Source organism: Taeniopygia guttata, chromosome 4A (genome assembly GCF_048771995.1).
Source record: "Taeniopygia guttata chromosome 4A, bTaeGut7.mat, whole genome shotgun sequence".
Taxonomy (NCBI): domain Eukaryota; kingdom Metazoa; phylum Chordata; class Aves; order Passeriformes; family Estrildidae; genus Taeniopygia; species Taeniopygia guttata.
This window is the reverse complement of record NC_133029.1, coordinates 18,632,403-18,659,907: the sequence shown is the minus strand read 5'-3', so window position 1 is coordinate 18,659,907 and position 27,505 is coordinate 18,632,403. Positions and strand designations below refer to the sequence as shown.

Here is a 27,505-nt window from a genome sequence, read left to right as displayed (position 1 = left end):
TGAGAAGTTTAGAAAGTGAGTGGGTCTCACTGAAGCTTGTGACTCAATGAGAGGGACCATTCCTGTGTATACCATATTTTGTAATAGATGGTAGAGTTGTTGTTTAGATACTGCATTTAAAAACTGTATTAACCATGAATCACCCACGTAATCATTGTGTCCTACTTCTCATGTCTGGCCAAGAACCTTCCCTTGACCACTCTGTTACTCCTGGGCTGCACAAAAACCAGTATTAAAAGATGACTTGAGCACATGCACAGCCTTGGTCTGCTGGTGCCTCTGTTTAGCAGGTGCTTGTGCCTCCTGGGGCTGGGGGAGATCAGCACGAGTTTTGCCTTGTGTCTCTGGGAATCATCTTCCCTTCGGTTTCAGGGATGGCTGAGCGTGGCTGGTCAAGGCCCGTGTGAGCGCTGGGGTGATGCCATGGCTCGGTGACAGGATGGCAGGCACTGGTGCGGGACCTCTGCAGCCAGCCCGGCCTGGGGCACCCTGCAGTGCCCGTTCCCTCTGCTGGGCACGGGGCCAGCACAGAAATGCCCGGGGAGATATCCCAGGCGCCAAGGCCCATCAGCTGCCCTGTCCATCTTTAGCTCGGGCTCCGGTTACAGCCGCCTCCCCGGCCGCCTCTAAAGATAGGCAAAGCCGCCTCGCAGCGCCTGGGAGCAGCGGAGGGGTCCGGGCAGGGATAAAGCGGATGCGATTTCTGGGGAAGGAGTGAAGGACACTGCGAATACGCCTGAGCTATGGCATTGCTGTGCTACAACAAGGGCTGCGGGCAGAGGTTTGATCCCGAGCACAACGCCGAGGGTGAGTGAATTCGTGTGCCGGAGGGAACGGGAGCTGTGTGCCGCTTGCCCGGAGGTGGCCAAGCCCAGCGCAGGCAGCACATGTGGCAGGAGCAGGCTCTGGAGCTGCTGCCTGTCGCAGGCGGTTCGTGGGCAGGACTGCTTCTCCTGAAAGCTTTTGCCCTGTTTTCCCTTTTCAGATTCCTGCCTGTATCACCCAGGTGTCCCCATTTTCCACGACGCCCTGAAGGTGAGTGGGGCTGCAGCGGCAGGGAGTGACCTTGTCCCCGGCAGGATTCCCACACCTGACCAGCCTGTCGTATCCTGGTGTCTAGGGCTGGTCTTGTTGCAAGAAACGCACAACGGACTTCTCCGAGTTCCTCTCCATAAAGGTGAGTGACCTGCCAGCCTAAATGCACCCACTGTTCCTCTATCCTTTCCTTCTGGCCCCTGTCCAGTCCTGTCCCATCCCTGTCCTTTTCCCCTGCCAGCCAGGAATTTGCTGTCTTTTTCCAAGGACCCTCCAAGCAAGGGTGCTGCTCCCAAAGTGCAAGGTCAGAGCCCATCTCTGCAGGACACTGAGCCACCACATAATGGAAACTCACTGAGCTTGGGAACAGCCACCAGCTGAGGAGGACAAAGCAGTCATCAGGCTTATCTCTGCTGCTTAGGGATGCACAAAGGGGTTTCACAGCAAGGAGAAGCCCCCTGAGCCTTCCAGCCAAGAGAAGACCTCAGATGAACCAAAGGCCAAACCAGTGAAGGAGCTCATCGTCCAAGGACCAAAATCAGCTGAGAAGATGCTGCGGGAAAGACCGAGGTGAGATAGGCTCAGCTAACAATCTTGTCCTGCTGTGTCACTTCCATGTGTGTCCTGCCCTGCTGCTCTCTCAGGAGAGGCAAGGACACTTAAATCACAGAAAAACCCACTTGGCCTTTGCTGCTGCTGCTGTTTCCCAGCTCTGATGAGCCAAGACAACTGCTGCCAATTAAAGTATCCAGGTCTCTGGAGCAGGCACTGGAGAAACTGAACATGTCCTCTGAGGACAAGACACTCGAGAGCAGTTGTACAGGTAGGGACAAGCTGATGGATGGCACCGGAGTTTCATTCAGTGAGTGCTGCATGTTCATCTACCCGCAAACCTGCACCGTGGAGGCACACTGGGATGGTCTGTGCTCAGCTGGGGAGCTGGCAGAGAGCTGGGGGAGGATTTGAGGGCAGGCATGGGCAGTGTGTGTCCTGGGTGAAGTTGTGTTGCTCTCGCAGGTGAGGAGGCTGGCCAGGTGAGAGCTGGCACCATGTGCAAGAACACAGCCTGCAAGGCGGTGAGTACCAGCAGGGTCCCATCTTTACCCTCCTTGTGGCCGGGAGCATTACAGGTCCAGATTCTGGGCAGGTATCAGGCAGTGCCCATGTGCTCCATATTCTCATCCCACCCTGGGAGCAGCCACCTCTGTCACCTCCCACCCACTTTCCTGCAAGAGGCTTCCAGATTGGTGGCACATTTGTGTTTCACTGCCGCTGATTGTTTGCAATGAAATACAGTGCATATTCAGGATTGGACACACAGGCAAAAATGCATGTGGAACAATTCCCACCTGCATTGAACTGGTGCAGCACAGCCCAGTTTCTCTCTTGCCCAAGGCTGCCTTGTGGAGCACTGCCTGCCTTGAGGATGAATGGGAGGGATTGAGCTGTGACAGGGATAGCATGCTTGGAAACCAGCAGCAAGGGAGTGGGGAGCAAAAGGCAGGAGGCAGAAGAGGCCATAAGGCTGACATGCTCTGGAAAGGAGGGGAAAGGACAGCAAAGACAAACCACCCCTTGCACCTCAGACTGAGTTTCCGTGGTGTCTAAACTTGCCCGCTGTCCCTGTGTTGCCAAGCCCTGGGCTGGGAGTAGGCTGTGTTTGGGAAGGGTACAGAAGGGCTGCTGGCAGGGGTGACACTGTGGTCGTGGCAAGGTCAGGGTGGCTGCCCTGCCAGCAGGGAGCAGGGACGAGTGCTGGGCTGCTGGCTGGGCATGGCCCCAGGGTGAGTCTTCACAGGTGCTGGACCTGGCAAAAGGGTGATGTTGGGCATTGTGCTGTGCCCTCTACATGGAGGGGCACTGATGAGTGAACACCTGTGTCACATCATCCTGTGCCAGAGACACAGGCAGATCTTTCCTCTGCTTCTTTTTCCACAGATTTACCAGGGCCCGGAGAGCAACACTGAGGTCTGTACGTTTCATCCTGGCGTTCCTGTCTTCCATGAGGGGTAAGAAACAGCCCTTTGCCAGAGAGCAAACTGACCGTGCCACAGGCTGAAAATGCTGCATGGCAAGGCTGTGTGGCCCCAGCAGCACGGCCCCTGCACTTGTGGGTGACACCCCACAAGGGGACAGGTGGGCAGGGGCAGCTTCTGGTTATGACCCCCTCTCCCTCCCCAGCCTGCTCTGGTCCCTTCTGCTCCTGACCCCACTCAGGTCCCCCTGCTCTCCTCAGGATGAAGTACTGGAGCTGCTGTGGAATCAAAACCACAGACTTCAGTGCCTTTATGGAGCAGCCGGGCTGCAGCCATGGGTGTCACTGCTGGACAGAAAAGAAGGTAAGGGGCCTCTCAGCAGAGACAGTTCATGTGAGCAGTTGGCATTATTGGCATTTGAGAGTGCTCCTTCCCTTGCTCTGCATTCACACAGGTTTCTGCATTTAATTGTCTTAATATTCATAATTGCTGACAGATGAGTGCACAGGGTTTGAATGCCTAATATTCACCCATCTGCCCTTTAAGATGCTTCTCTGCATTCACAAGATGTGTCAGCTCTCACACCCAATGGGCAGATGTGCAATAGAAATCTGAACAAGGCAGGACCTGACCCTGGACACAGCATAGCCAGCATTGTAGGCTGCCACATAGAGACAGGTGGCTGAGCACATGAAAAGTCATATCAAAAAAACCCAAAGGCTTTGACAGATGATTGACAGATGACAGATAAATGAAATTGGCTTTAACAAAGCTTTTCTTCTGCAGCTGCTTCTCAGGAGCAACATACCAACATGGTGTTGTGGCAGGGCAGTGGGGACAAGATCTCAATTCGCAATACTGTGTCTGTAAATTTCCCCAGGAAAGTTCTTGACTGGAGACAAGCTTGAGCTGGGAAAGTTGCACCAAAGCAGCCCTGAAAGTGCACTGTGTTCCTCTGAGTCAGCACTGCTCCCAGCGAACCTCTCTGAGCCCAATCTCTTCTTTGTTCTGGAGCAGAAAATATATCCTGAATGTAAAGGAGGTTGCTGTGAAGGAACTGTGATGTTGTGATGCAGATGTTTCATGCTAATTGTCACCTAAATCTCGGCCAGACTCCTCCTGGAGCATTTCTTTGGCTGGCAGTGTGGAGGCCTGCAGGGGCTCTGTCTCCTTGTGATGGTCAGATATGAGCCTGCTGGGGACATAGGCCTGTCAGTGCCTGTGGTACTGACAAGCTGGACAAAGGTGAAACATGCTCATCTGACTACCAAAAGTAGCATGGTGGCATGATCCCTGTCCAGTAACAGCCCCTGCATTGCCCTCCAGGCTGAGTTTCCTGACTGTGCACACCACTTAGGAGCTTGGGTACAGCAGAGTGACTCTGGAACTAGAAGGAGATGTCTCTGATCTTGGAGTACCCTGAAGGAACCCCAAGCACAGCACAGATGTCCCATGTTACATGGGACAGACAGCATGGCAGGGACTGCCCACCTTTGCATGAACCACTTCACCTCAAAAACCTGCATGAAAGGCAGGGTTTGTTCTTGCTTAGCTGGTGCCAACCTGAAGTAACCAGCACAAAGGAGAAGTGTCAGGGAGCATTCTCTGGCTCAGACATCCCCACTGTTGGGGTGGTGCTGAGCCCCAGCAGTGCCGTGATGGGTTCCTCTCCTTGGCAGGACAAGAAGGCAGTGCTGTGCCGGCAGGACTGGCACCAAACCAGCAACCAGGTGGTGGTGACAGTCTATGCCAAGAACCCCCTGCCTGCCCTCAGCAGTGTGAAGGCCAATCGCACCGTGGTGAGTGGGGTGGGGGTGTGCCCTCTCCAGGCCCACCTGAGTTTGCAGACCCAGGAGTCAGCTGTGTGCCAGTGCTCTTTGGTGGCCTGTTGTCCTGTTGCCACAAACAGGGCTGGCACTGCTAACCTGCTATCCCTGAGCTGAGAGGCTGGTGGCCTCACTGCTGCATCTGCCCAGCAGCTCTGGCTTTCGGCTTCAATTTGCTGGCTTTGAGTTCCTTGACCTATGACAGAGGTGAACCTGTCATGCTCTGAAAGAAGTGAAATGTAGCCAGGTGCTGAGGGGATCACCAGACCATTATACTGGAGCCAGGATGTGGGATGCAATATGCTGCTGAAAGTCAGCTGCACTGTCTGGGGGAAGAGCTCTGGCAGTGCTGTGCTGCCCTCTCAGATAATTCTCTGTTGATCTTTCAGCTTGAGGCTCATGTCATCTTTGAAGGAAATAAGATTTTCCAGGCAGAACTGGAGCTCTGGGGGGTAAGATCCTGTTTGCTTTGCTTTCCCTGTTCCAGCAGTCTGCATGGGGCTGGGCTGCAGTTCTGTGAGGCAGCCTGGGTTTTTCATCCTGGGCTGGATTGCCCAGATACAGGCATTTATGGCCATCTCTGCTGGGAAATGCCTTAGGGGTTGTGAGGAGGCTGAGGTGGCTGCACTGATTGATCCAGGGCTAAGGTCAGAGGTGGAGATCACTGCCAGCCCTATGGGTGTTGTGGGTTTGGTCCCAGGCTGCCCCAAATGTTCTTTGGCCTGGCAGGTCCCCATCTCCTCCACAATCCTGCTGTGAGTTGCAGGCAGGCTGCGGTCTGAGCGATGAGACTGATTTTTCAGCTGCTTGCTGAGTGGGGAGCAGCAGTGAGGCTCAGGAATTTGCATGTGCATTTCTTGTCTGTATTTGTGGTGCGTGCTGGCCGTGCCTGCAGGCAGCGGGGCTGGCAGGTGTGGGTATGGCTGTGTGGCAGCACAGCTCGCTGCTGGGGAGCAGCTGTGAGTGTGGCTGAGGCAAACTGAGCTCTCCTCAGCTCTGCAGGAGCGCTCTGGTGCTGCTCAGACATAACGTGAAGCTCAGCTCAGCTCAGCTGCAGCCCTGGCTTCTCCTGGGACAGGAGATTTCTCCTCTAGCAGGGCTCTGCCAGAGGGGGAAGGCCAAGCGTGTGCTGCCTGCCCTCCCCTGCCCGGCTCACTGCGCCTTTCCCTCTCTCTAGACCATTGATGTAGAGAAGAGCTTTGTGAGCATGGTCCCAGCCAAGGTGGAGATCACGCTTTGCAAAGCCAGCCCTGGCTCCTGGGCCAGGCTGGAGCTCCCCCAAAGCAAATTGCAGCCCTGTGGTGAGCAAGAGAAGGAAGCTGCAAACACAGAGGAGCCTGGGGCTGTGCAGGATGAGGACTCTGATGACAGCTTGAGCTGGTCCGAGGAGGAAGATGAAGAGTTGGAGATGGGAACACCAGCTATGGTAACATCAAGTAATTGATGGTCAGGTGCTGCAGCAGCTGAGCACTGCTGGTTTCTGAACTGCTGGGCATCTTGGCACCAGCTCCAGAAGAGCAGACCTAGTCCAGAACTGTGTGCAGGCTGCACCATGGCCTCTCCTCGGGTCAGAAGGGACAATTAATAAACACCCAGAGCAAAGGCTGCCCTCTGAAATCCATGATGGGCGCTTAAGAAACATCAGCAGGCAAAACCCCGCCTCTGTCACTTCCTCTCTTGTGCCTGGCTGGGGCAGGACTATTGCCCTGATTTTTAAAAGTGTTAAGTTTTCTTTTATAGTTGTTTTGAGAGTTTTAAAGTTCTCATAAAACTTATTTAGCTTTCTTATAATGTTTACATATTTCTACCGGAGTTTGCACACACTGTTCATGTAAATAATGATTGTTTTGCATTCTTTGTGGGAAGAGAGAATTGATGGACTGTTGGTTTGACCAGTGTGGTTGGAGAGATGGTGATTTCATCCTCCAATCCACTGTCAATTTTGGAATTCTATATATTGCGAGGTTGGAAATAAAATTAGCTCTTTTTCTTTCTTGAACTCACCAAGCTTCTGTGTACTCATTTCGTGTCCGATAGCGACACAGAGCAACAGGAGGAGTCCCTGTGCCTGCACCTTCGGTGTCTGCGGGGACTGGGTGTCATAGCCCAGCACCCTCCCTCACCCCGGCCTTTCTGGGGGTGGACACAGCCTTCCCTGCCGCTTCTGGGGGTGGACACAGCCTTCCTGCCGCTTCTGGGGGTGGACACAGCCTTCCCCGCCGCTTCTGGGGGTGGACACAGCCTTCCTGCCGCTTCTGGGGGTGGACACAGCCTTCCCCGCCGCTTCTAGGGGTGGACACAGCCTTCCCCGCCGCTTCTGGGGGTGCTGAAGCCCGGGCTGAGCTGGTGTAAGCTTCGGCTCCTGTCGGGAGATGGTGGCCGCGGCCAGGGGAATGTCACGGCGGCCGGCAGCTCCGGCGGAGCCGCGGCGTTCCGGCCTTTAGAGGCGCGGGGCTGCCGGAGAGCAGCGGGCGCTCCGAGCGGGGCCGGGCCGGACTGGGGCCGGGGATCCCCGCGGGAGCTGCGCTCGGAACGCGGCACGGCGCCGACCGGAGCGTTCATCCTCGTGAAAAACCCAGCAATCTTCTGCCACAGCGCCGCTTAATTGGACAGTCTCGTGTAGAGAAAGCAAACACTCCGTTTTGCAATTCTTTCCTTTTGCTAGCATTATCTTTATTAGAGATATAGTGTCCTTATTAAGAATACATGTTGCGTATTTGTGTCTGTGCACACAGACACGCGTGCGTATTTCTTCTTATGGAAGAAGCGAATCGACTGAGGAATCATCCAAAATCAGACCAAACCCCCCCGCTCAAGACACAATCGGACAACGCATAATTACAAAATAACGAATTTAGCATCAGCAGGACCATAGGGGGCGGCTGGCGGGGCTGTATCAGAGCATGGGAGCAGTACAGCGCGGCCGCAGACCGAGGAGATCTCCGCTCCGCCCCGCCCCGCTCCGCTCTCACCTCCGCCCGGGCCGGGCCCGGGGCCGCTCCCGCCGCTCCGGCCGCGCCCGCGGCGGCGCCCCCTGGCGGCCCCTGGGGGAGCGGCGGCGCGCAGGGCGCGTGCGCGCGGAGGGCGCGGCCGGGCCGAGGGTCCGCGGGGAGCAGCGGCGGCCGCGGGGCCGCGCCGGAGGTGAGCGCGGGGCGGCGGCGGCGGCGGCGCGGGGCGGGCGGGGGCGGCGCGGGGAGCCCGCGGGGCGGGCGGGGCAGCGGCGGGCGGCGGGGCAGCGGGAGCGGCCCCGGAGGGCCCCGCGCGTGGCCGCGTGTGTTCCCGCCCGGCCGTGCCGGAACATCCTCCGCGCCCGGCCGCGCTGACAGCGGGGCGCGGCCGCGGCCTCGGCCGGCCCGGGTGCGGGCCCCGGCCCGGGGAGGCTGTGGCGGCACCTGTCCCGGCCGCGGCGGGCTGCGGGGCAGGGCGGGGCAGCCCGGGGTACCGCGGCTCCGCAGCCGCGTGGCGCGTCCTTCGCGTCCCGGGGCTTTGGGGAGCGGGAGGCGCGCCCGGCCGGGCGGTGCGTGCGGAGGTGAACGGGCCGCTCGGGCCCGGCGATGCCGGGACGCGTTCGGAGCGAGTCTTTCTCTGCTCCCGGCGGGGAGCGGGAGCGGCCCCGGGCAGGGCAGGTCGCGCTTTCCCCTCCCCGCAGTGCGCCGAGGTCGGGTTGGGCTGCTCCGACGCCAGCGCGATGCGGATCCCTAGCGGGGGCACCGAGACCAATTTAAGGCGACCTCTGCGCCAAGTGAGTGTCATAAAAAGTTGGCACAGGATGAGGTAGCCCTTGGGAAGGTCCCTTGCTTCACTGCTGAGAGGGAGGGATACGTAAGGATAGAAAGGTTGGATTTATTCTCCAGAAACTGGCAAAGTGCTGTTGCAGGAAGAGTAGTGCAGGGTGGTGACCTAAAACACTCTGAGGGGTGACAGGTAATGTCTCATTTAGCAGCTGCCAGGGAGCTGCCCTTCATCAGCTCAGTGGTTCTTTTCTGCATGCTGTGAACTTCCATTTTTATAACAACCTGCACTGAGTTCCTGTTTAACCTCAAACCCCAAGAAGCAATGCTGCTTTTTATTTGTTCTGAACTTCTCTCTTTCTCTTTTTTCCCCTGTGTTGTTTTCTGCTTTTGTTTGGTTTTGGTTGTTTGTTTTTTTTTTTTTTTTCCAGGAACCAGTGCATAATCAGTATTGCTTTATTCTTTATAAACAATTGTGATTCTCACCATAATTACTCAGAGTTATAAAAAAGCTTAAAATGCTTTAATTTAAAATTTTAATTTTATGTGTACCTTATGCCTGCAACGTGTGTCCTGGGCTGGGCGTGCAGTACTTCTTGTGGCAGCATCATTAGCTCTTTGCCGCAAGCTCATTTTTTGATTTTTAAAATGTTCACATTCTCTTCCGTGTAAGATGTAAAATACATTACTTGAAGGCATACTTTGGAGCCAGTTTGCCACTGTTCACCCGCACAGTGGTTTTTCTGCATGGAATTCAAGATTATGAGATATATTTCAGATTAATATTTCAATTTTAAAAACTTCTAAATATTATTCATAGAAGGAACTCCAGAGAGATCCTGGAAAAACTACAAAATCTGCGGTTTGCAATTAGTAGGAGGAAGCTGAATGTGTGGTTTGATTTGGTTATGTGATGAGGCTGTGATTCTTTTGGGGCCCAAAGTATTTTCACACAATCTGGTGCCGTGTAAAGATTTGTACCTTTACAGGGAATATTTTTTTACTTTACATGCCAGTATGTGTAAATCTGATGAACTGCTGAGAGACTCCTTGACTCTGGCAACTTTTGCTCGCATTTTAGAGTTGCAATACTTGATGCAAATGAGACTTGGCAATTGTTGCAGTATTGTAGTGCATGAGCCATGATAAAATACACACAGAGTCCATGCATTAACTCCTATCTTAGTCATACCAAAACTCTTTGAAAAAACTGGTATTAATTGAGCAAGTGCATTTTGGTTTGTTTTTGTTTGGGGGTTTGTTTGTTTGTTTTGGTTTCTGTGTTTTGTGTTTTTCTGTTTTCATTTGGGGATTTTTGTTTGATTTTGTTTCAGTTTTGGTTTTGGTTGGGTTTTGTTTGGTTTTTTTCTTTGTTTATTCTTGTTTGTGTTTTTATTTTCTCCTTACCCCTGCCCTCTCCCTCTCCCTTCTCCTCAGTGAAATTTGGGGGTGGAGGAGGAGGAATCAGAGAAGTGCAATCCAAAGAAAAGCGTGGAGGGGCTTTTTTTTTTTTGAAAGAAGCTTAGATTTTCCTGGTGTAACCTTGCTCTTCATGTACAGCAGTGGCTTTGTTACAACTGAGACTGCCAGTAAATGCCAGGTGACAAAAGATGGTAGGACGACATACTAACAGTTTTTTTTTTCTTTTTACCTCAAATAGGAATCAAGAATGCTTAAACTGGATTTATTCATCCTGCAACGTGCTTAAGACGCCTCTCCACAAAACTCTATGTCTGAGGTACTGTTTGTTTCTTTTAGCCAACAGCAGTGACTAAAGCCTTGTCAGAATCTGTGAAAGATGGGAAGGACATGGTTATTAACTTTTTATAGCTTTTGATGAGCTGACTGTGACCCCCCCCCCCCCCCCCCCCACCAGGACCTGTGCAAGTTGCTGGGATCACCGAGGAGGTGAGTTAGTGAGTGTGGGCACAGCACCCTGCAGCCCTGGCTCCTGTTCTTACACCTTTGCTGTGCTCACCATCAGAGGGTCACTTGTGTTTAGATAAACTGTGAAAGGTCCCTGTCTTGATTAATCCGTGCCTCTGCATGTGGTTGCAGGAGGAAAATCCAAGTTTAATACTCTTCAGCTTTTGATTGTGGCAGGATATGTGTCACATTCATACACTTGGGATCTGGATGTCTGCTTGGGTTTGTTTGCACAGAGGGCTGTGCAGCTGCACCTTGTCACAGCGTTATTGTGTCAGCTGTGCATCTCTTTCATGAGCTTCTGCCCTTTGGAAATATTAATGATCCATTCAATATCTTGGATTCATGGAATGTAAGGTGTTTGATGTTTGGTCACTAATATCATTGCTCTGCTATAAAATTTGGAGTATGAGTGCCTGTAGTAAGAAGTTTGTGTAGGTGAGTTGCCAAAATACCTCATGCAGAAGACTTCATTTTCACTGTAGATTCCTAAGAAAAATTGCTTATGTGTGTTTCATCCCTGGGGAAAAAATATCTTTAAATGAAACCAATTTCAGCCTAATTTGACAGAGGTAGAGGTTTTAAAAATATTATTTGAAAGATTTTGAGGGGTTTCTTTTATTTCCTAGAAACAACTTCTTGTGTCAGAAGGCATGAAGGGCTTTCTAGCACTGGCACTGAAGGAGCAACCAGCAAGAATTGCACTCCTGTTATGTGCTTGGGAGCTGAATTTATAGGCAAAGAGCTTGGGAGAGAGCAAGCTTCCTCAGTTCTGTTCACGTGGAGCCTGGCTGCTGGACTGCACAGTTCCTGCTGTGCTGCTGAAATCTGCCTTCCCTTGTGGATTTTTTTCCCTCTCTGCAGGCACTCAGACTGTTGGAGTTTTGTTTCTCTTGCAGGTAAATGGCAGGACAGAAAGTGATGTGAAAACTTTGAGAGGCACTGAGAAGTCCAAGTAGGTCATTCACTGCTGAAGGATATGAGGGATGAGGTCTCCTATTTAACTTTTACTGCTCTTTCTTGGCACGAATTCTGAAAGCCTGGCACTTCTCCATCCCTTTGGCACTTGCCTAAAACAATGGCAAGTAAGCTGAGCTGTTGTGGGATAGTAACAGAGTCTTGATTAAATTGCTGAGAACTCCTTTCTCTTCCCTGCTAGGCCTGGTGGGTAAGCTGTACATGTGAATTAACTCCTTTGCATGGGTGAGGATGGTGTAATATATTTAGAATGGCCCTATCCACCCAGTTCTTTGTTGAAAGTTCCTGCCTGACTTCGTGTTTCAGGCAGACAGAGTGAATTGTCTCTGATCTAGTTTTTGTTACTGAAAGTTGAGTAATTAAATTGTTGAGATTTCTTAATTTCTGCCTGCCCCTGGTAAAGCAGGATCTGGTTCTCCAAAACAGCAAGAGCTTGATCAAATGTGATGGCTGAGCAGAATGACACAGCTCAGTACAGCTGATTTTAGCTAAATTAGAGAGTTTTCTGCTCAGTTCTGGCCAAAATGGGGCCGTACCTAAACTGTAAAGAGAAGGAAGGAAGAGCTGACAAACTCAGTGAGAGAGTGAGTTTATCAGAGAGCAATATCAAAGCTAAACTCCACCTAGCAAAGAGGCATCTGATGTTAGCAGAGCAAAGGCAGAGGCACGTCCTGCTAAGAAGTAGTTCTGCAAAAGGGCTTTAGAAGTGTAGGAAGTATAAAAAGCATAAATCTAGAAAACTACAACAAGATCCAGGTTCCTGTTTTCTCTCTGTTTTCTGTCACTGTATTCTCCCCTTTCTCAGCGAACAGGGAACTTCTCTTCAGATGGATTAAGGGAAGGTCTAGAAGTTGTTTCTCTACTACAAAAAAATCTTGATGCAATGTGAAGTTATTCTGTGTGTGTGTTCCAAGTAGTGAATTTCCCCAGCAAATGTTCGTCTGGAGAGCAAACTGGCCATGTTAATGATACCAGAAAATGCTTAATTAGGTCAGAACAGGAGCAGCTCTTCAGATGATGTCTTGACATGTTGACTGAAATCTTGCACATTCCAGAGGAAGTGCCAGGTGTGCAGGCAGAGAAGTCAGACTTAGCAGCATCTTCTGAGAAGGAAACTAACCCAAACAGGGAATGCCAGTTTTCAAATTCAAAGTCATTGATGGACAAGATAGAAATAACTCTTATCTAAGTATTTTTGCGCAACACTTCTGTGTGGGGTGATTTGGTGTGTTTTTTTTTTTTTCCTAGTTGCTTTTAAAAAAATTATTATTTAATTTGATAATTATTCCCATTCTGCTGTAACTGCTAGAACCTCAACTGTAATAAAAGTCCTTTCTCTGCAAGGACTAAGGAACCTGGAATACCTCTCACTACTTTGGATTTTCTGTTCACTTGTTTCTCTTGCTGTGTAACCTTTCAATTTGGCTTTGAAGCTTGTGCCCAGCTTTCTGTTTCTAAATTTTTTTTTGATGTATTGACATGTTAGTCTGTGTTTTTGTTTCTTTCAGTTCCTGTTACTTGTCATATATGGAGTTTTTCTTTCTAAAGTTTCCATAAAAATTCTTTTGAAGGTCACCAAAAAAATCCCAAAGAAACCCTAAACCAATTTTCCTACTCTTGGTAACATTTGATGGTAATTTTGTTTTTGGAGGATGGGATTTTTTTTCAATGTATATATTTTTTTTCAATGTATATTTATATTTAGATAGCATGTAGTGCTAAATTCAAGGGTGATTAAGAAATAGGATTTTTCAATACAAATTTGAACCCAGGCTTTTTACTACCTTAATAGAGTTTTATTGTGGGCAAATTGTTTACTAAAAAAATAATTAGAGATTTCATACATTATGACTTATTAAATACATTATTAAGTATGTGGATTTAATAGAAAAGACCTGATTGGGGGAATATTAGTTTGCTTGGTTGTGACTTAAATTAAAAAACTCTTTGTCTTCCATATATAAATCTTTAACGAAACTACCCTTGCTCACAATTTAGTTTTCTGGAGTCAGGTACCTTCTTTTTACTCTTTACTTTTTGATTAATTTATCTAAATTTTGTGTTTCAATACATGGAATGTGTATCCTGGTGTGTGTTTGTTTTTCTGTATTGCATATGCCACACACGATTCCTTTTAGCTCAGCCAACCTCCTTTAAAGGGGCCCTTCAGAGAATCATACTTAAAAGCCTACAAGCTCTTTAGCTGTGTTTGTGTAGTTAATACTTTGCCCAATGCCTTGGCAGGTTTGCATTGGGTTATTTCCCACTGCAAATGTTGCTCTTCTAAAATCCAACTTTTAATTGGAGGTAATTCAAGGTATTAATGCCGTGAAAAGAGCATTCATGTTTCAGGCTTTTTTTGTTACTTTATTACCGATTTCCAAATTGCATCTGTAGTGACCTCTTAAATAAAACACCAACAAATTAATCTTTGAGTAACAGAGTTTCATTGGACATTTTCAATCAGATTGTGTTAGCTGCTGATGATCTGGCATGCAGGTGGCTTGGGAGTTTATCCATTTGGGAAGCTGTGTTGCCTGAGGGTGCTGGTGTGGTGATCCTCCAGCCAGTGCCGTCATGTGCAGCTTGGGGATACCCTGTCACTCTGTGCAGAGCTCTGGACAGAAGTGCATAGAGATGGAAGAGATGTAAGTCCTTGGGGGAGCTTGTTTGGCTTTTAAAGAGAGATCTGTTTACAAATGTTTGCAGTTTGTTTATTTTAGAAACTAGGGGTTGGGTATATAAAAGGCTTTGTGTATCATCTGGTTCTTCATGAGACTTTTGTTGCTGACTTAGCTCTGCCATCTCTGTGATGTCACTTGTTACTGACTGGTCAAAATGAATTGCCTGTTGCACAGATAGTTCATTTGGGGAAAAAACCTTTGCTGTGGAAGCAGTGGTGTTGATCACCACTAAGGTTTCTGGCACAGCATGTTCTGGTACTTCAGGGGTTTGATGTAAGTGCAGGAATGAGCTTTAAAACCTGCCCTGTGCTGCAGTCCAGCCAGGCTGTGGCAGCAGTAGCAGCACAAGGCGGTTCCTTCCCACGATGTGTGATTTCCATGGTATCTGTAGGTAGGTGCACTGATGCTTCCTTAAGCACTGTGTGTTGTAGTGAGCAGTCAGTGTCACTACAGCTGTCCAACTGCCTGTTGCAGCTTTGTGCCAAAGCTTCAGCTAGCCTGTTTTCACTTAGTTCAGAAGAATCGTGTGCTCCCACTGAGAATGTGGATGCAGGTAAAGACTTTGACTAAAAGGACAAAGTTGAGGCTTAAAAGGGAATGAATTGAGTTGTTTGGATGGTCTTGAAGTTCTGTATTCCCATTGCTGCTTTGATGGTGTTGGAGTCGAGATCTTTCTGGAATATGCAATCAAAATAGTTTAGATTGGAAGGAACCTTTGAAAGTCATCTGGTTCAACCCCTCTGCAGTGAGCAGGGACATCTTCAATGAGATCAGCTTGCTCAGGGCCCCATCCAGCCCGACTTTCAATGTTTCCTGGGATGGGGCAGCCACAGTTTCTCTGGGTAACCTGTGCCAGTGTTTTACCACCCTTGCTGTAAATAACTTCTACCTTATATCTAATCTAAGTCAATCTTTTCCTGGTTTAAAGCCATTACCCCATGTTCTATCGTAACAGGTCCTGCTAAAAAGTTCTTCCCACTGTTCTCTTCTGTTTGAAGCAGGAGATTTTCTGCTCGTTGCAAGTTGAGGATTACTGAGAGTGCCTGAGAGTTATTTGGGTGAGAAGGCACATGCAAGTTCCTTCTTGTTCAGGCTAGCAGTGGAAGTTACAGCACACATGAAATATACAACAAATGACTCCTTGTAGTGCCATGCTATTTTCAAACTTCTTGCTGTTCGTGTGATGAAAGTTTAAAATTAGTTGTGTTTCAGACTGAAACAGTTTGATTGTCAAGCCTACCTTTAACATATCAGGAAAGGGATATGGAAAACCTCTAAGTGTCAAGTATCTCCTGAGTAACGGTTCCCCAGGAAAGCTGTTTGCTGATCTTTTAGTACATGTATTTTTCTCAAGCTCATTATTTGGAGGACACCAAGTAACTCAAGCTTATTAAGGCCTGCTTGTTCTGTCAGTGATTAGTGAGCGTAATCTGTTCTTGGCTTCTTTAGAAAAATTCTTTATGGATTCTAATCTGGGTTACTATGGCTAGTTAGATTTCAAAGAACAGCTTTCCTTGAACGGGCTACCTTCTGAACCTTTTATCTGGTGTTCTGCAAATAGTGTAGTTTATTCAGGACTGATTGATCTGAGTGTAGCAAATTATTATTGTAAACAGTAGCAGTGCAGCCCAGAAATGAGTATCCTGATTTTATTTATAACTTTTGGACCTTTCTTTGTGGTAAACTGTTTAGATGGCAGACTGTGTAGGCAAGTGTGAGTGTTGGAGTGTGTGTGTGTACAGAGGTGGGTGTGTGAACCTGCAAATGACAAATGAGTATCTTGTTACTGGGTCACAATCCCTTTCCACTTGCAGGTGCCTCTAAGGACTTGTCCTTTTGCCTGTGGGAAACATTCTGGCAGTAAGGCAAGACTGTGGGAATTTGGCTAATTTGTACTTACATGGTTGGAATGCAGCCAATTGTCACTTAGCTCTCCACTCATTGCATCTCCATTTCACTATTGTCTTTCTAGCCGGAGCTCTTCAGAGTGGCTTGAGACACTGAACGTGATAAGAAATGCTCAGCTATATTAAAAGCAGTTGCTAAAGCTTTACAGTGACCACTGCTGAGTGTGCTCTGCCTGACTCCTCTCTTCTTGCTTTGTGCAGGAGTTTATTTCTGGGTGAAGAATGCAGACTATAAAGTGCGTGGTGGTCGGAGATGGCGCCGTGGGAAAAACTTGTCTCCTCATCAGCTACACCACCAACGCCTTCCCAGAAGAGTACATCCCCACTGTGTTTGACAACTACAGTGCCCAGATGACCGTGGATGGGCGGACAGTCAGCCTGAATCTCTGGGACACTGCGGGCCAGGAGGAGTACGACCGCCTGCGCACGCTCTCCTACCCCCAAACCAACGTCTTCATCATCTGCTTCTCCATTGGCAGCCCCTCTTCCTATGCCAACGTGAGGCACAAGTGGCACCCTGAAGTTTCTCACCACTGTCCAAATGTCCCCATCCTTTTAGTGGGCACGAAGAGAGACTTGAGAAGTGACCTGGAAACAGTTAAAAAGTTGAAGGAGCAGAGCTTGGCTCCCACTACTCCGCAGCAGGGGACTTCACTGGCTAAACAAATTGGAGCAGTAAAATATTTGGAGTGCTCGGCATTGAATCAGGAGGGTGTTCGGGAGGTGTTTGCTGAAGCTGTCCGTGCAGTTCTGTATCCTGTGACAAAGAAGAACACAAGAAAATGTGTCTTGTTGTAGTTGCCTTGGGTGATGGATGTTGGAAGTTGACTAGAATCTTGGAGGGCTTTTTAACGAGTTAAGTTGAAGATTTGCATCTTGCACTAACAGCTCTAAGCAGAAAAGGTTTATACAATGAATATTCCTGCAGTCTTACTGCTTCAGGGAAAGTGAGAACAGGTTTTTTTTTTCTGACTGAGAGGTCAAATACCTACTAAAGTTCCAGTCTCCAGCTTCTCCAGGGATCACTTCGTTATTTTAGTGGAGGAAAATAAGAGGAGACCTCTTTGAAGCCACTTCTTTACTAGCTAGCCATCAGTTACTAGACTTGCTAAAAAGCACAAATTCTGATAACTTTGCTTTAAGTGTAGCTGCTGCTTTTCCCATCCTTTATTTACTGATTGAATTTGTTTTACAAACAGAAGTCTGGCTGTCCAGTTGTTTTGTCAATTTTAAGCTTGAAAACAATTTGTTTACTTGCAAAAATGCCTGAACTATTACTGAGATTCACCTTGTAGTGAACTGCGATTGATTGTATCAAGAGTTAGCATTAGGCATGGTTAATGCAATGAGCAAGACCAAGGGAATACCTGCAATGATTTATTAATAGAAGCAGGAGCTGATTTCTCCTATGTAAGGAACTTAGAATAATGATGACTCACTCAAATGAGTGATTTTCATAGTTTTGAGGTGGAGAAGTGGAAGAGTAGTTTAGATTCAAGTCTTCCATAATCTTCTAAACTGAGATTTTATTTCACTGTCCAAAGAGACGTTGCACCCTGGGAATAAACTTTTGACAATTACCTTCTCAGGCTGACTGAGGTATTTGGGATGACACTTCTCAAAATGAGATTTTCATTGTAATTCCTTTGATGAATCCCAGAGACTTGACAGCAGCCTGTTTGCTCTTGAGGAATTAATTGGTTCAATTCCTAATATTCTTGGGGCCACCTGAATATGAGATTTTTATGGCAAATTCCTTCATTGTTTTTCTGTGAGAAGACTGACAGAAAATTTGGAGGTTCTGTTTACATGAACCCCTGTTTCTTCCTATTTTCAGTTCAGTCTGTAATGGTTAGCCAGTCACTGGATAGGATTACCTGGGCGTTTTTTTCCTCTCCTGGATACTCAGTTATTATAAACTCTTTTTAACTGAAGTTCTATTTACATACTTCGTAATTTTCTTTAGCAGCTCCAGTAAGTGGCAGCTGCCTTTTATTTTCAGGATGTGCACTGTTCTTTATGTGTGGTTCCGGGACCAGCTGAGGAGTGAGCACATGAGCCCTTCCTTAGACTCAACCTTCCAGCTCCGTGGTATGAAAGCAGCATGCTTCAAAGATACTTTGTGTGAAACCACTGGTGCTGCACTGGGCTTTGTTGTCTGAAGTTGACAGTGCTGTCTTTGTCTGGCTGCAGCCTCAATTGGTCATTCAGAACTTGCTTTTTTTTGTGATTCCCACACATGCAAAACTGCACTGGTGTATACCCTGGTCAGAAAAAAAAGTGCCTCATTTTAGCAAGATAACCTTGTTGATGTATTTTCTGTTATTAGGGATCTTGTGTTAATTTGACCTTGCTTTATCTGATGCTGGCAGAAATACCATGTGGATGGAAACATTTGCAATTGTGTCCTAATTCCACTATTTGAAAAGGATGTGCCTTTCTTCAGCTGGTGTAACTGATGCTGACACTAACTGCAGTTTTTTTAACCTGAGACATGCTCGTTTTGGTACTGCTTTAGCCAATTGCAACCCACAGATTATAAATTGCCATTAATCCAAATACTGGTGCCTGTGGTTGGTGAACTGACACAGAGTTCCAAAGGCTGAGCACAGGCAGCACCAAAACACCCGTTCTGCAGGATGCTTGCAGAAGCCAACAGACTCTGCACATTTTTCTTCACCAAGTGCCATTGTCTGGAGTGTCTTCGTGTCTCTTGCAGTTGCAGAGGAAGTCCTGTTCCAGATGTGGTCCTGCCGTGAAGGCTGTGAGGGTGTAGAGAATTCACTGAGATAACCTCTACTCACCATGTTCTGCCTTTGCTTTAGCTGTAGGCCTGTAGTGTGGGCTGGGCTTGCAGGCAGCAATTAACTCTGTGCCTTGTAATTCAAGATTATTTTCTGTAGGTAAATTTCAGTAACTGAGTAAATAGACTTTATCATGTTTAAAATGTATTTATTTAAGCCAGTGCACATGGTTTGTTTTAATGCTGGTCAGACCTAAATCAACTGTCTAATGACCCCGGTGCAAGCCCATAACCTTTGCTTTATTCAGAAATGTACTTTTGAAAATCTGTGATATGTTTGAACTAGTCTTAAGAGGTGCCTGAAATTAAAATTCTACCTTTTTTTTTTTTTTTTTTTTTTTTTGGCCACATATATTTGCAGTTTTGTACTGAAGCTACTACTGTTTTTAAAAAGTTTTAACTTTTTTACATACTGAAATCTTTTAATCCTGTGCCTTTTTGTGGTTATTCCTAACTGAATTACATGAATTTTGTGGAGAAGAAATCTTGTGAACAAGTATTATTGCACAACTTCTCCATTTATGTAGGCTCAAGCAGCCATCCTGGAGTGGACTGGAAGAGAGTGTAGTGAGATAAAATTCAACTACTTAATCAATTTATTTGATTTGGTTACACTATTGATTACATTATGCCAGAACACCCTATCCCCACTTAGATTACTTAGCAAATGGATTGCACAACAGTGCTGAGGAGAATAACAGGATAGTGATGAAAATGATCAGAGGGAACTTTGAACCATCAAAGACTTTTTACTCACTTTGGAGAACGGGTTATTTAAATGCTGTGTATTTCTGTCACCCTCTGATGGGAATAAAACTCCTGGCTAGTAGCTGGTTTCCTCCAGCCTCTGCTTTTCATGAGGGTGAGCTTCAGGACAAATCCAGCGAGCTTTTCTTTTCAGTGGGCATTCTCCTTTCTTGATCCTTTCCCCCCACCCTGGAATTCTTGGTCCTTTTTTTTAAGTAGTCCAGTGCTTCAGTTTACAATCAGTTCTGTTTCTTCCATACTTTATTTTTCTTCTGTGGGCAGTTGAACAATACAGACTTCACATAATCCCATGGCTGGATTTTGTCTTGCTTTGGCAGGTCAGAAAACTCAGTGTGGGTTTCCTGAACAGTTGAAGGTCCTTCGGTTTCTTATTGAATCGAGATGCAATGCGTATGCCTTAATTCACAGAAGAGACTCAGTGTGAAGATACAGATTTTAACCTTTGCTTTGTGAATGATTTCTGAACTGCTTGGCTTTTTTTTTTGTTTTTGTTTTTTTTTTTTTAAATGCAGCTGAAGCTGAGCAGTTCAGGAATTGTGTGTCCAAAGGATATCGATGAGGTGTGCTTAGATTTGGAAGTTCTTTCTTCAGTTTACAGCTGTAGCTATTTCTATGAAATTTAAAATAGAAGAACCTCCCTGTGCTTTGTCTCCGGGTGCTAAACCTCACTCTGTAGAAACCTTGGTGCTGCTTGGCCCGATCCCGAGAAGTGGATGGATCTCAGAGGGGTCCCAACCCCCAGAGTGGGCAGCAAAGACTACCCATCAGCAGTAGGAGCCCAAGACTCTGAAGTGTGGTACTGATACATACACTGGCAACGTGATTTTATGCTATAAAATAATTTGTATTACACCTAACAGTTTTAAAGGATTTTTCCTCTTTTTTGTTTAATAAATGATGCATAATTACATGGTAATAAACCTTTCCTCACCTGTCCGTCTGTCGCATTAAGTCGCCCTGCTGTTAGTGCCGCAGCTGTGCTGGAGGCGGCTCTTTCCTGAGGGGAGCCGGGCCCGGTTCTGGAGGCCATGAAGGAATTGTTGGGCAGCGCGGGGGCGGAGCTCCGCGGGGCCGCGCGGGGGCGCTGTGGGGGCGCCGCTCCCGCCGGGGCCGCTCCCGCCGCCGCTTCCGGCTCCGCCTCGGTGCCGCTGCCGCGATGTCGGACTCGGAGAGCGAGGAGGAGGCGGACGGCGGCCGCGCCGAGCCCTTCTCCCTGGCCGGCTTCCTCTTCGGCAACATCAATGAGGCGGGGCAGCTGGAAGGGGACAGCGTCCTCGACAAGGTATGGCCGTGTGCTCCGGGAAGGCACCGCGGGCGGAGGGACGGCCGTGAACCGGGGTGCTTGGGGCGACCTGGGCTATATCGGGGTGTGCTGGGGTGAAACGAGGGTGACCCGGTTTGTGCCGGGATATGCCGGGCTCTGCTGGGGTGGACTGGGATGCACCGAGGTGCTCGGGCTGTCCCGGGCTGGGGCTGTCCCGGGGGTGCTCGGGGCGGTCCTGGGGCAGGACCCGGCCGGAGCCTCCCAGCTCGGGTCTCCCCAGGAATCCAAGAAGCACCTGGCCGGGCTGGGCGTGCTGGGGCTGGGCAACCTCATCACCGAGATCACCGCCAGCGAGGAGGAGAGCGCCGAGAGCGAGGGAGCGCACCTGGACGAGGAAGGTTTGGCGCTGGGGAGCAGAGGGGCTGCGGGGTCGCGGCTCTGGCCGGAGAGAACGGAACGCACGAGGTCTGCAGGGTCTGCAGGGGATTTCGTGCTGGTCTCCGGTCAGAGGTCCTCTGTCAAAGGCCTTCCCTTCTCCACCTTGCCAAATAGAATGCCACAGCAGGTCCTGATCAATTTTGTACCCGTTTCCTTTAAGTTTTTATAAGTATTTTATCTTTCACTTGTTTCTCGTCCTTCATAAATTAGTTTAGTCTGTATTTGTATTAAAGAAGCCTACTTAGCACACAGTATAATAATATCTCTTTCTGAACTTGTTGAACAGTTTCCATGAGTAAGTGATAAGTGCTCCTTGTGCTACATTTGGTTGCTTACTAGTCTTTTACGGGAAATTCAGAGCCATGAGAGCTTTTGATTAGAATGGGGGGGGGGGGGGGAAGTTCTCTGATGGCAGATGCTAATCAGATAGTTTTGTTTTTTTCAATAAAGGAGGCATAGAAAAGGATTCATAAGTACCTAGTGAAGTCTGATGTAACTAATATAAATTAGGATAAAGTTTTGTGTTTCTCCTAGGCTGGGTTAAGAGCACAGAGGATGCTGTTGATTACTCAGACATCACTGAAGTGGCAGAGGATGAGAGCCGTCGGTACAAGCAGGCGATGGGCAGCCTGCAGCCAGGTCGGAGGCCAGGTAAAGGGGACAGCATTGCAGCACTGCCTGAAGGAGCTGTTCTGGGGCTTTGTGCTTTTTAACTTCTTGCTTCAAGAGCCCAGTATCAGCTTTTGTAAAACTGTCTTCACTGGATGAAGCCACTACTTGCTGTCTTCCTCTTTTAAGGAATCTGTTCCTCATTGGAGTCACTAGTATCTCTCTCCTGTTTTACTCTTGAATTTTTTTTAAAGACTCTGCAGAAGGTAACTTGGTTCTTTTGTTAGTCCCAGGTATCTCTGACTGTATTCTGGCCTAGCATATGCTTTCAAAAACAAGCAGCTTTTCCATTTCAGCAGCTGGTGATGTAATGCTACATCTTGGCATATTCTTTAAAGACACTTAACTTTTCTGGTGACTTTCTGCAGTTAGTGAGATACGAAAGTGATTTGGACTTTTTAACCCACATTTTCTTTATTTGTTCTACAAAGAGTGAATAAAAGGATGTGATAGCAGAATATATAAACTCATAAGCAAGTTGTAAATAAAAGGAGGTCATAGCAGAATGTATACATACGCATAGATTTTAAGTGCTTCAGTCATCTTTCTGTCAGTTTCTCTTTGTCCTTCCTTCCTAGTATTTTTAAATTTACATCTTGCAAATGAGTTTCTGCAGGAAGCTAAGCTGCTAAGAGTTTTCATCTAGTTACAAGATGAGAATGGTGTCTATGCCATCAGGTTTGAAACAGAGTAAATGGAAAGGGTGCCTGGTTTTGTTTTATCATCTGCTTCACATGTGGTGTTGTCTCCTGTCTGGTCAGATGAAGATGAGGATGATTATGATGCTGACTGTGAAGACATTGATTCCAAGCTGATGCCACCACCACCACCACCTCCAGTACCTGGAAAAAAAGAAGATGAAAAGGATGCAGCTGCCATTGGTGAGTGAGGACTTTCTTCTTCTCTCTGGCAATGTGAATGTCTGAAGGAAGCAAACGCCCCTGTGTAGCAGTTCTGCGGCACCACGCATCATCAAAACTCGGTCTGCATCTGAAGGTGAGTGTTTGTGGTGTTGCAGGATTGGCTGAAGTCTAGGGTGAAGTGTTGTATTTCCAGTGACTGTTGAAATACCCGTATTGACAATGAAACTGTTTTTTTGTCTCATCCTCTCAGTTGTGGCTGGGGAATTCACCTGGAACGCTTAGGATAAAATGAAAGGTTAAACCAGAATGGTACTTAGAATGCCTGCACAGGCTTAATAACTCGCATAACTTCATATAAACAATAAATGTGGCGCTGTGGGGTTATGCTAGGGGAGAGGGAGGAGACCTGTTTGTTTATGAGGTGCTTGTTCTATTGTAGTATCTGAAGATGGAGACGGTATCATTTTGCCCTCCATCATTGCTCCTTCCTCTGCTGCCTCTGACAAGGTGGATTTCAGCAGCAGCTCTGATTCTGAGTCAGAGATGGGACCTCAAGAAGCCAGGCAGGCAGAATCCAAGGAAGGCAAACTCACACTTCCTCTTGCAGGAATCATGCAGCGAGATGCTACCAAACAGTTGCCAAGTGTTACAGAGCTCTTCCCAGAATTTCGACCAGGCAAGGTATTGTAAGAGATAAGTGGAAGAGATGTGTGTGTCATGTAAGCTCTCTAAATATGCATTGTACAGTGTTCAGGGGTATGTACTCAGTAATCACATAGATGTTCTTGCTCACTCAATACTTTCTTTAGTTTCTGTTTGCTGCTGTTTCCAGACTGATTTTATCTAGTAATTTTCCTGCCATTTGCAGGAATCTCTTAAAAAGCATTCTATAAATCAGGGTGTGAATGTTTTGCTGACCATAGCCAAGGCCTATTGGTTTGATTCTTTTGCCAGATGATTAAAAAACAGTGCTAATCTATCTGCTTCCTGGCTTTTCTGGTAAATACTTGCTCCTCCTTTTATGCTGTCCTGAACTTGGTGTGCTTTTCCTGTAGCAGTTTGTGATCTGTTTCTTTACTTAATTCTCTCTTGAAACTGCTCTGAGCATAAATTAGAAATAGCCTGAAAGCAAATTGGTTCAAAGGCTGGTTGGGTTTTGCACAAAGTGAATTCATTACAATTCTTTCCTAAATGCTCCCAAATAGAAAATGCAACTTATATATTTCAGTAATTATTCTGGAAGTTTTAAAGCTGTCAAGAAGAAAGGATAGGTAGGAGGAGAAGGACAATGAAAATGGGTTTATAGTTGTCAAACAGATAGTTGTGGACAAAAATAACTTGGTTTTATGTATGCCTCAGAGAGTTTGTGTAAGGATCTGTATAATTTGCATAATTAAGTGTTTTAATTATTCAGCTGGACACTGTCTATTGTAATCTAGGTGAGGCTCTAACACAGAAGTTTCCCTTCTCAATGTTTTCTAGACTTTGGAAACTTGGTGTTTCCTGTATATCAGTTGGTGTGTTCATTCCTTTGATGCTGAACACGAAGTATCAGAGACTGGCTCAGTGCTGGGTGCAGAAAGTGCTGAGCACTTTCCAAGATTAATTCATGAGCAATAGAGCTGACAAAGCCTAAAGCCCTGTCGATTTTGCTATGAGAATCGGTTGATGTGCATGTTAATATAGCATTGTATTTTTGGATGAAACCTCCTAAAATTGCATGTGCAGAAGCAAACTTTTGTGTTCATTTGACCTATTAGCAGCTTAATTATGTCTATAAGGTCTGAAACCTTTGCTCTTCATGGCAGGTCATTGAAACCGGATAAAGGGTTTGTAAAGAATCTGTGTGAGTTTTGGAAAGAAGGTTTACATGGGTATAGGCAGAGGTGGACAGAGTGGTCATATAAACATTTCCTTTGGGGATCAGTGTAACAGATTAACAGAGAACATGAATAGGATATATCTGCAAAATCTTTGGTTCTAACTCCTGTTTCCTAAATATGTCAGTTAATTTAGAAATAATGTTTTACCTCTTTGAAAGAGTTCTTAGAAGAAAATAAATGTAAATGTTTAAAAAACAGCAATCATACCTATAGACAGAACAGGAGAGAAAATGTGTCATTACCATCAGTGCAGGTTTTGGAGGCATGCAGTGCAGAGGAACTACATTATAATGGAAATAAAAATAAGTGTGTTATTTCTGGGCCATATTATTTATCTGTTTGCTTAAGAAATCTCTATATAATTCTCTTTAAGCTTGTCTTTTTTGCTGATAATTTTTATCTACTCTTCTTCAACCTCCATCTGTCTTTCTGAAGATTGTGGATTGTTCAGAATGAAAATCAATTACTTCCAGGTGGTATCTAACCACATGTCCAATATGTAAAGGCAGTCTTTCTTCCCTCTGACTTTCTCTGTGTCTGAAATTAAGAATATATCCTTTTGAAAAGGAGGGGGTCCATCAAACAGAAGGATCAGAAACTTTTTTTTTGAGTATGACCAAGAGGTTGTTGATTGCACTGGGAGCTGGGGTTGTACCACATGCCGAGCTTCTGAATTTCAGAGTGCTCTCTTACATTACTGTTCTTCAGGTGAGAGCAAGCATTCCACAATGTCTGTTTTAATTTGATCCTCTTGTTTTCTCATGTTGGTGTTCAGGTGCTGCGTTTCCTGCGACTCTTTGGCCCTGGGAAGAACGTTCCGTCGGTCTGGCGAAGTGCCCGGAGGAAACGCAAGAAGAAGCATCGGGAGTTGGCGCAGGAAGTGCAGATACAGGAGGGTGAAGTTGTGGTTGAGAGTGGAGTGGAAGGAAAATCTCCTTGGGAGTATGAGTTTGCTGCTCCTCCCCCTCCTGAGCAGTGCCTTTCAGATGATGAGGTGGGATATCTGAGACTTAGAGAGGGCACCAGCTAGTGCTGGGGGTAGTAGTGGAATAGGAGTGAACACCAACTGTTAGAGGAAGGAACCTTTCCCTCAAAAGAAAAATGGAGAACAGAGTTGGCTTGTATTCCAGCTGGGTAGCAGCTCTTCTCCAAATAATAGTCAGTGACTTCAGGTGATTGCTTCTTACTGGGAAGGCTGCATCCGTGGTACAGGATCCATAGGAGAGCTTACCCTCTTTGTATCAAGAGGAAATCTGTGTGTTCTTGGAAGTCTAATTGCAGAACATTCTTGAGGCAGCTAGTAAGTATGGAAAAGAACTTCTTAGAAATGCATTTCTTCTATGAGAGTAAGCTGGGAAACTCGGAAGGAAGAGACCTCTTACTGGCACTTAGATAAACCACCAGTGTAACTGTTCCCTCCTTTGCTGTGCTTCAGATTACCATGATGGCGCCTGTGGAGTCCAAGTTCTCCCAGTCGACGGGTGACATAGACAAGGTGACAGACACCAAGCCCAAGGTGGCCGAGTGGCGCTATGGCCCTGCCCAGCTCTGGTACGACATGTTGGGCATCCCCGAGGACGGCAGCGGCTTCGATTATGGCTTCAAGCTGAAGGAGAAGAACGAGGAAGAGGCTAAAGGACACACAGAGGAGGGGGTGAGAGGGGAACCATGGGGCAAAGTGTGGGGGGATATGGGGATTGCTGCATGATGAGAATCTGGTGATGGGCTGGTGGACTGTTGTGCACTGTGCAAAATGGGACTTAGAATTTTCCTCCGTTAGTTGGAAAGGATGTCTTTTAAGTCATGTCTTCCAACAATTATTACTCCCTTCCAGGATGCAGAATCAACGAAGGAGAAGGATGATCTGCTAGCTGATGAGCACTTCCTCATGGTGACACAGCTCCAGTGGGAGGATGATGTCATCTGGAATGGGGAGGATGTCAAGCACAAAGGGACTAAGACACAGCGTGCAAGCTTGGCGGGCTGGCTGCCATCCAGCATGACCAGAAATGCCACTGCATACAATGCCCAACAAGGTGATCAGGGCTCTGACACCAACTTTACTTGCTGTAGTGAGCTGACTCATTAGATGCTCAACTGCAGCACTTAGTAAAATTATACATGCACAGTTGCGTGTCTCAAATGTAGAACATAGTTCCCTCTGTTTGGGAATGCTTTTTGGCAAAATCACAGCCCCTCTGAGAATTATGAGAGTCAGCTCCTTTCCAAAAACAGAGTAGATGACTTCTGTTAAAAAATCCCCAATCCCAGCTCTGTCTTTCTTCTTTCCATGTAGAATACCACATGCTGGATCCATCTACATTAATATCAAGAAAAGCTGCCCTTAGGATTTCCTCTTGTTATAGGCTAGTGGAATTTTGTTTAGTTTTGCTTTTATTTGGAAGAATTATGTAGAAGTTTCTCCTCAACTAAAACTATTCTGTTTTTTCTAGATAGGAAGTAACAATTCTTACAAGCCTCAGACTTCTTTTAGACATGGATGCATTTTAAATTGAAATTGTTCACGTAGAATGAATGTTTGTCTTCTGTTTGCCATATCTTGTCCTGCTTCTAAAAGGAAAGACTAATGGGGATGTCAGATCTCTATTGGGTACCAGTGTCAATTCTTTAGTGTTCAGCTGTGAGTACAAGACACTGAGGTGTTGGGTGGGTGAATTGGAGATTATTTGAAGAGGTTGCAGGCTCCAGCAGTCAGCTCTGTGTGAAATGTGTTTTTCTAAGCTTTCCCAGTTC

At 47.1% G+C, this 27,505-nt stretch overlaps 3 protein-coding genes across 10 annotated transcripts in view; all 3 read left to right on the top strand.

Moving 5' to 3' along the window:
* The first annotated feature begins 636 nt into the window (after positions 1 to 636).
* On the top strand, positions 637 to 6,836 carry ITGB1BP2 (integrin subunit beta 1 binding protein 2). Of its 3 annotated transcripts, none has more exons than XR_003960463.4 (12): positions 637 to 807; positions 986 to 1,035; positions 1,121 to 1,177; positions 1,277 to 1,339; positions 1,457 to 1,605; positions 1,746 to 1,858; positions 2,053 to 2,111; positions 2,974 to 3,044; positions 3,217 to 3,374; positions 4,691 to 4,810; positions 5,227 to 5,289; positions 6,015 to 6,082. XR_003960463.4 is itself a non-coding variant. In XM_030272971.4 (12 exons), the coding sequence occupies exons 1-12, from the start codon at positions 744 to 746 to the stop codon at positions 6,279 to 6,281; spliced, it is 1,179 nt and encodes a 392-aa protein (XP_030128831.4). In that variant the 5' UTR covers positions 638 to 743; the 3' UTR covers positions 6,282 to 6,836. The 3 variants fall into 3 exon arrangements, 2 of the variants coding, with proteins under 2 accessions (XP_030128831.4, XP_030128832.4); XM_030272971.4 differs by having other exon boundaries at positions 638 to 807; positions 3,272 to 3,374; positions 6,015 to 6,836; XM_030272972.4 differs by lacking the exon at positions 1,277 to 1,339 and having other exon boundaries at positions 639 to 807; positions 3,272 to 3,374; positions 6,015 to 6,836.
* A 1,025-nt stretch (positions 6,837 to 7,861) lies between these two features.
* LOC100226244 (rho-related GTP-binding protein RhoG) lies at positions 7,862 to 20,570 on the top strand. 2 transcript variants are annotated; one of them, XM_030272964.4, is made up of 3 exons: positions 7,862 to 7,978; positions 10,229 to 10,306; positions 16,265 to 20,570. In XM_030272964.4, exon 3 carries the CDS (start codon positions 16,286 to 16,288, stop codon positions 16,859 to 16,861), a length of 576 nt encoding a protein of 191 aa, XP_030128824.1. In that variant the 5' UTR covers positions 7,862 to 7,978; positions 10,229 to 10,306; positions 16,265 to 16,285; the 3' UTR covers positions 16,862 to 20,570. The 2 variants fall into 2 exon arrangements, with proteins under 2 accessions (XP_030128824.1, XP_030128825.1); XM_030272965.4 differs by lacking the exon at positions 7,862 to 7,978 and adding an exon at positions 8,236 to 8,579.
* A 120-nt stretch (positions 20,571 to 20,690) lies between these two features.
* Positions 20,691 to 27,505, top strand: part of TAF1 (TATA-box binding protein associated factor 1) — a 29,523-nt gene continuing 22,708 nt past the window's right edge. The window contains exons 1-8 of one of the 5 annotated variants that reach the window (XM_012573201.5): positions 20,691 to 20,916; positions 21,179 to 21,296; positions 21,871 to 21,987; positions 22,767 to 22,886; positions 23,476 to 23,549; positions 25,527 to 25,745; positions 26,187 to 26,405; positions 26,586 to 26,787. In XM_012573201.5, the coding sequence (XP_012428655.1) occupies positions 20,791 to 20,916; positions 21,179 to 21,296; positions 21,871 to 21,987; positions 22,767 to 22,886; positions 23,476 to 23,549; positions 25,527 to 25,745; positions 26,187 to 26,405; positions 26,586 to 26,787 (1,195 nt within the window). In that variant the 5' untranslated portion in view covers positions 20,691 to 20,790. Of the gene's footprint in view, positions 20,917 to 21,178; positions 21,297 to 21,870; positions 21,988 to 22,766; positions 22,887 to 22,912; positions 23,002 to 23,307; positions 23,550 to 25,526; positions 25,746 to 26,186; positions 26,406 to 26,585; positions 26,788 to 27,505 lie in introns of those variants that run through there. The other 4 variants (XM_012573203.5, XM_012573202.5, XM_030272962.4 and 1 more) reach the window with 4 other exon arrangements.

Excerpts from the sequence above, each read along its gene's own strand:
- LOC100226244 (XM_030272964.4), top strand. The coding sequence starts at position 16,286 with ATGCAGACTATAAAGTGCGTGGTGGTCGGAGATGGCGCCGTGGGAAAA.
- ITGB1BP2 (XM_030272971.4), top strand. The coding sequence starts at position 744 with ATGGCATTGCTGTGCTACAACAAGGGCTGCGGGCAGAGGTTTGATCCC. Across the intron at positions 1,606-1,745 it reads ATGCTGCGGGAAAGACCGAG|CTCTGATGAGCCAAGACAAC; the intron begins GTGAGATAGGCT and ends GCTGTTTCCCAG. Across the intron at positions 1,859-2,052 it reads ACTCGAGAGCAGTTGTACAG|GTGAGGAGGCTGGCCAGGTG; the intron begins GTAGGGACAAGC and ends TTGCTCTCGCAG.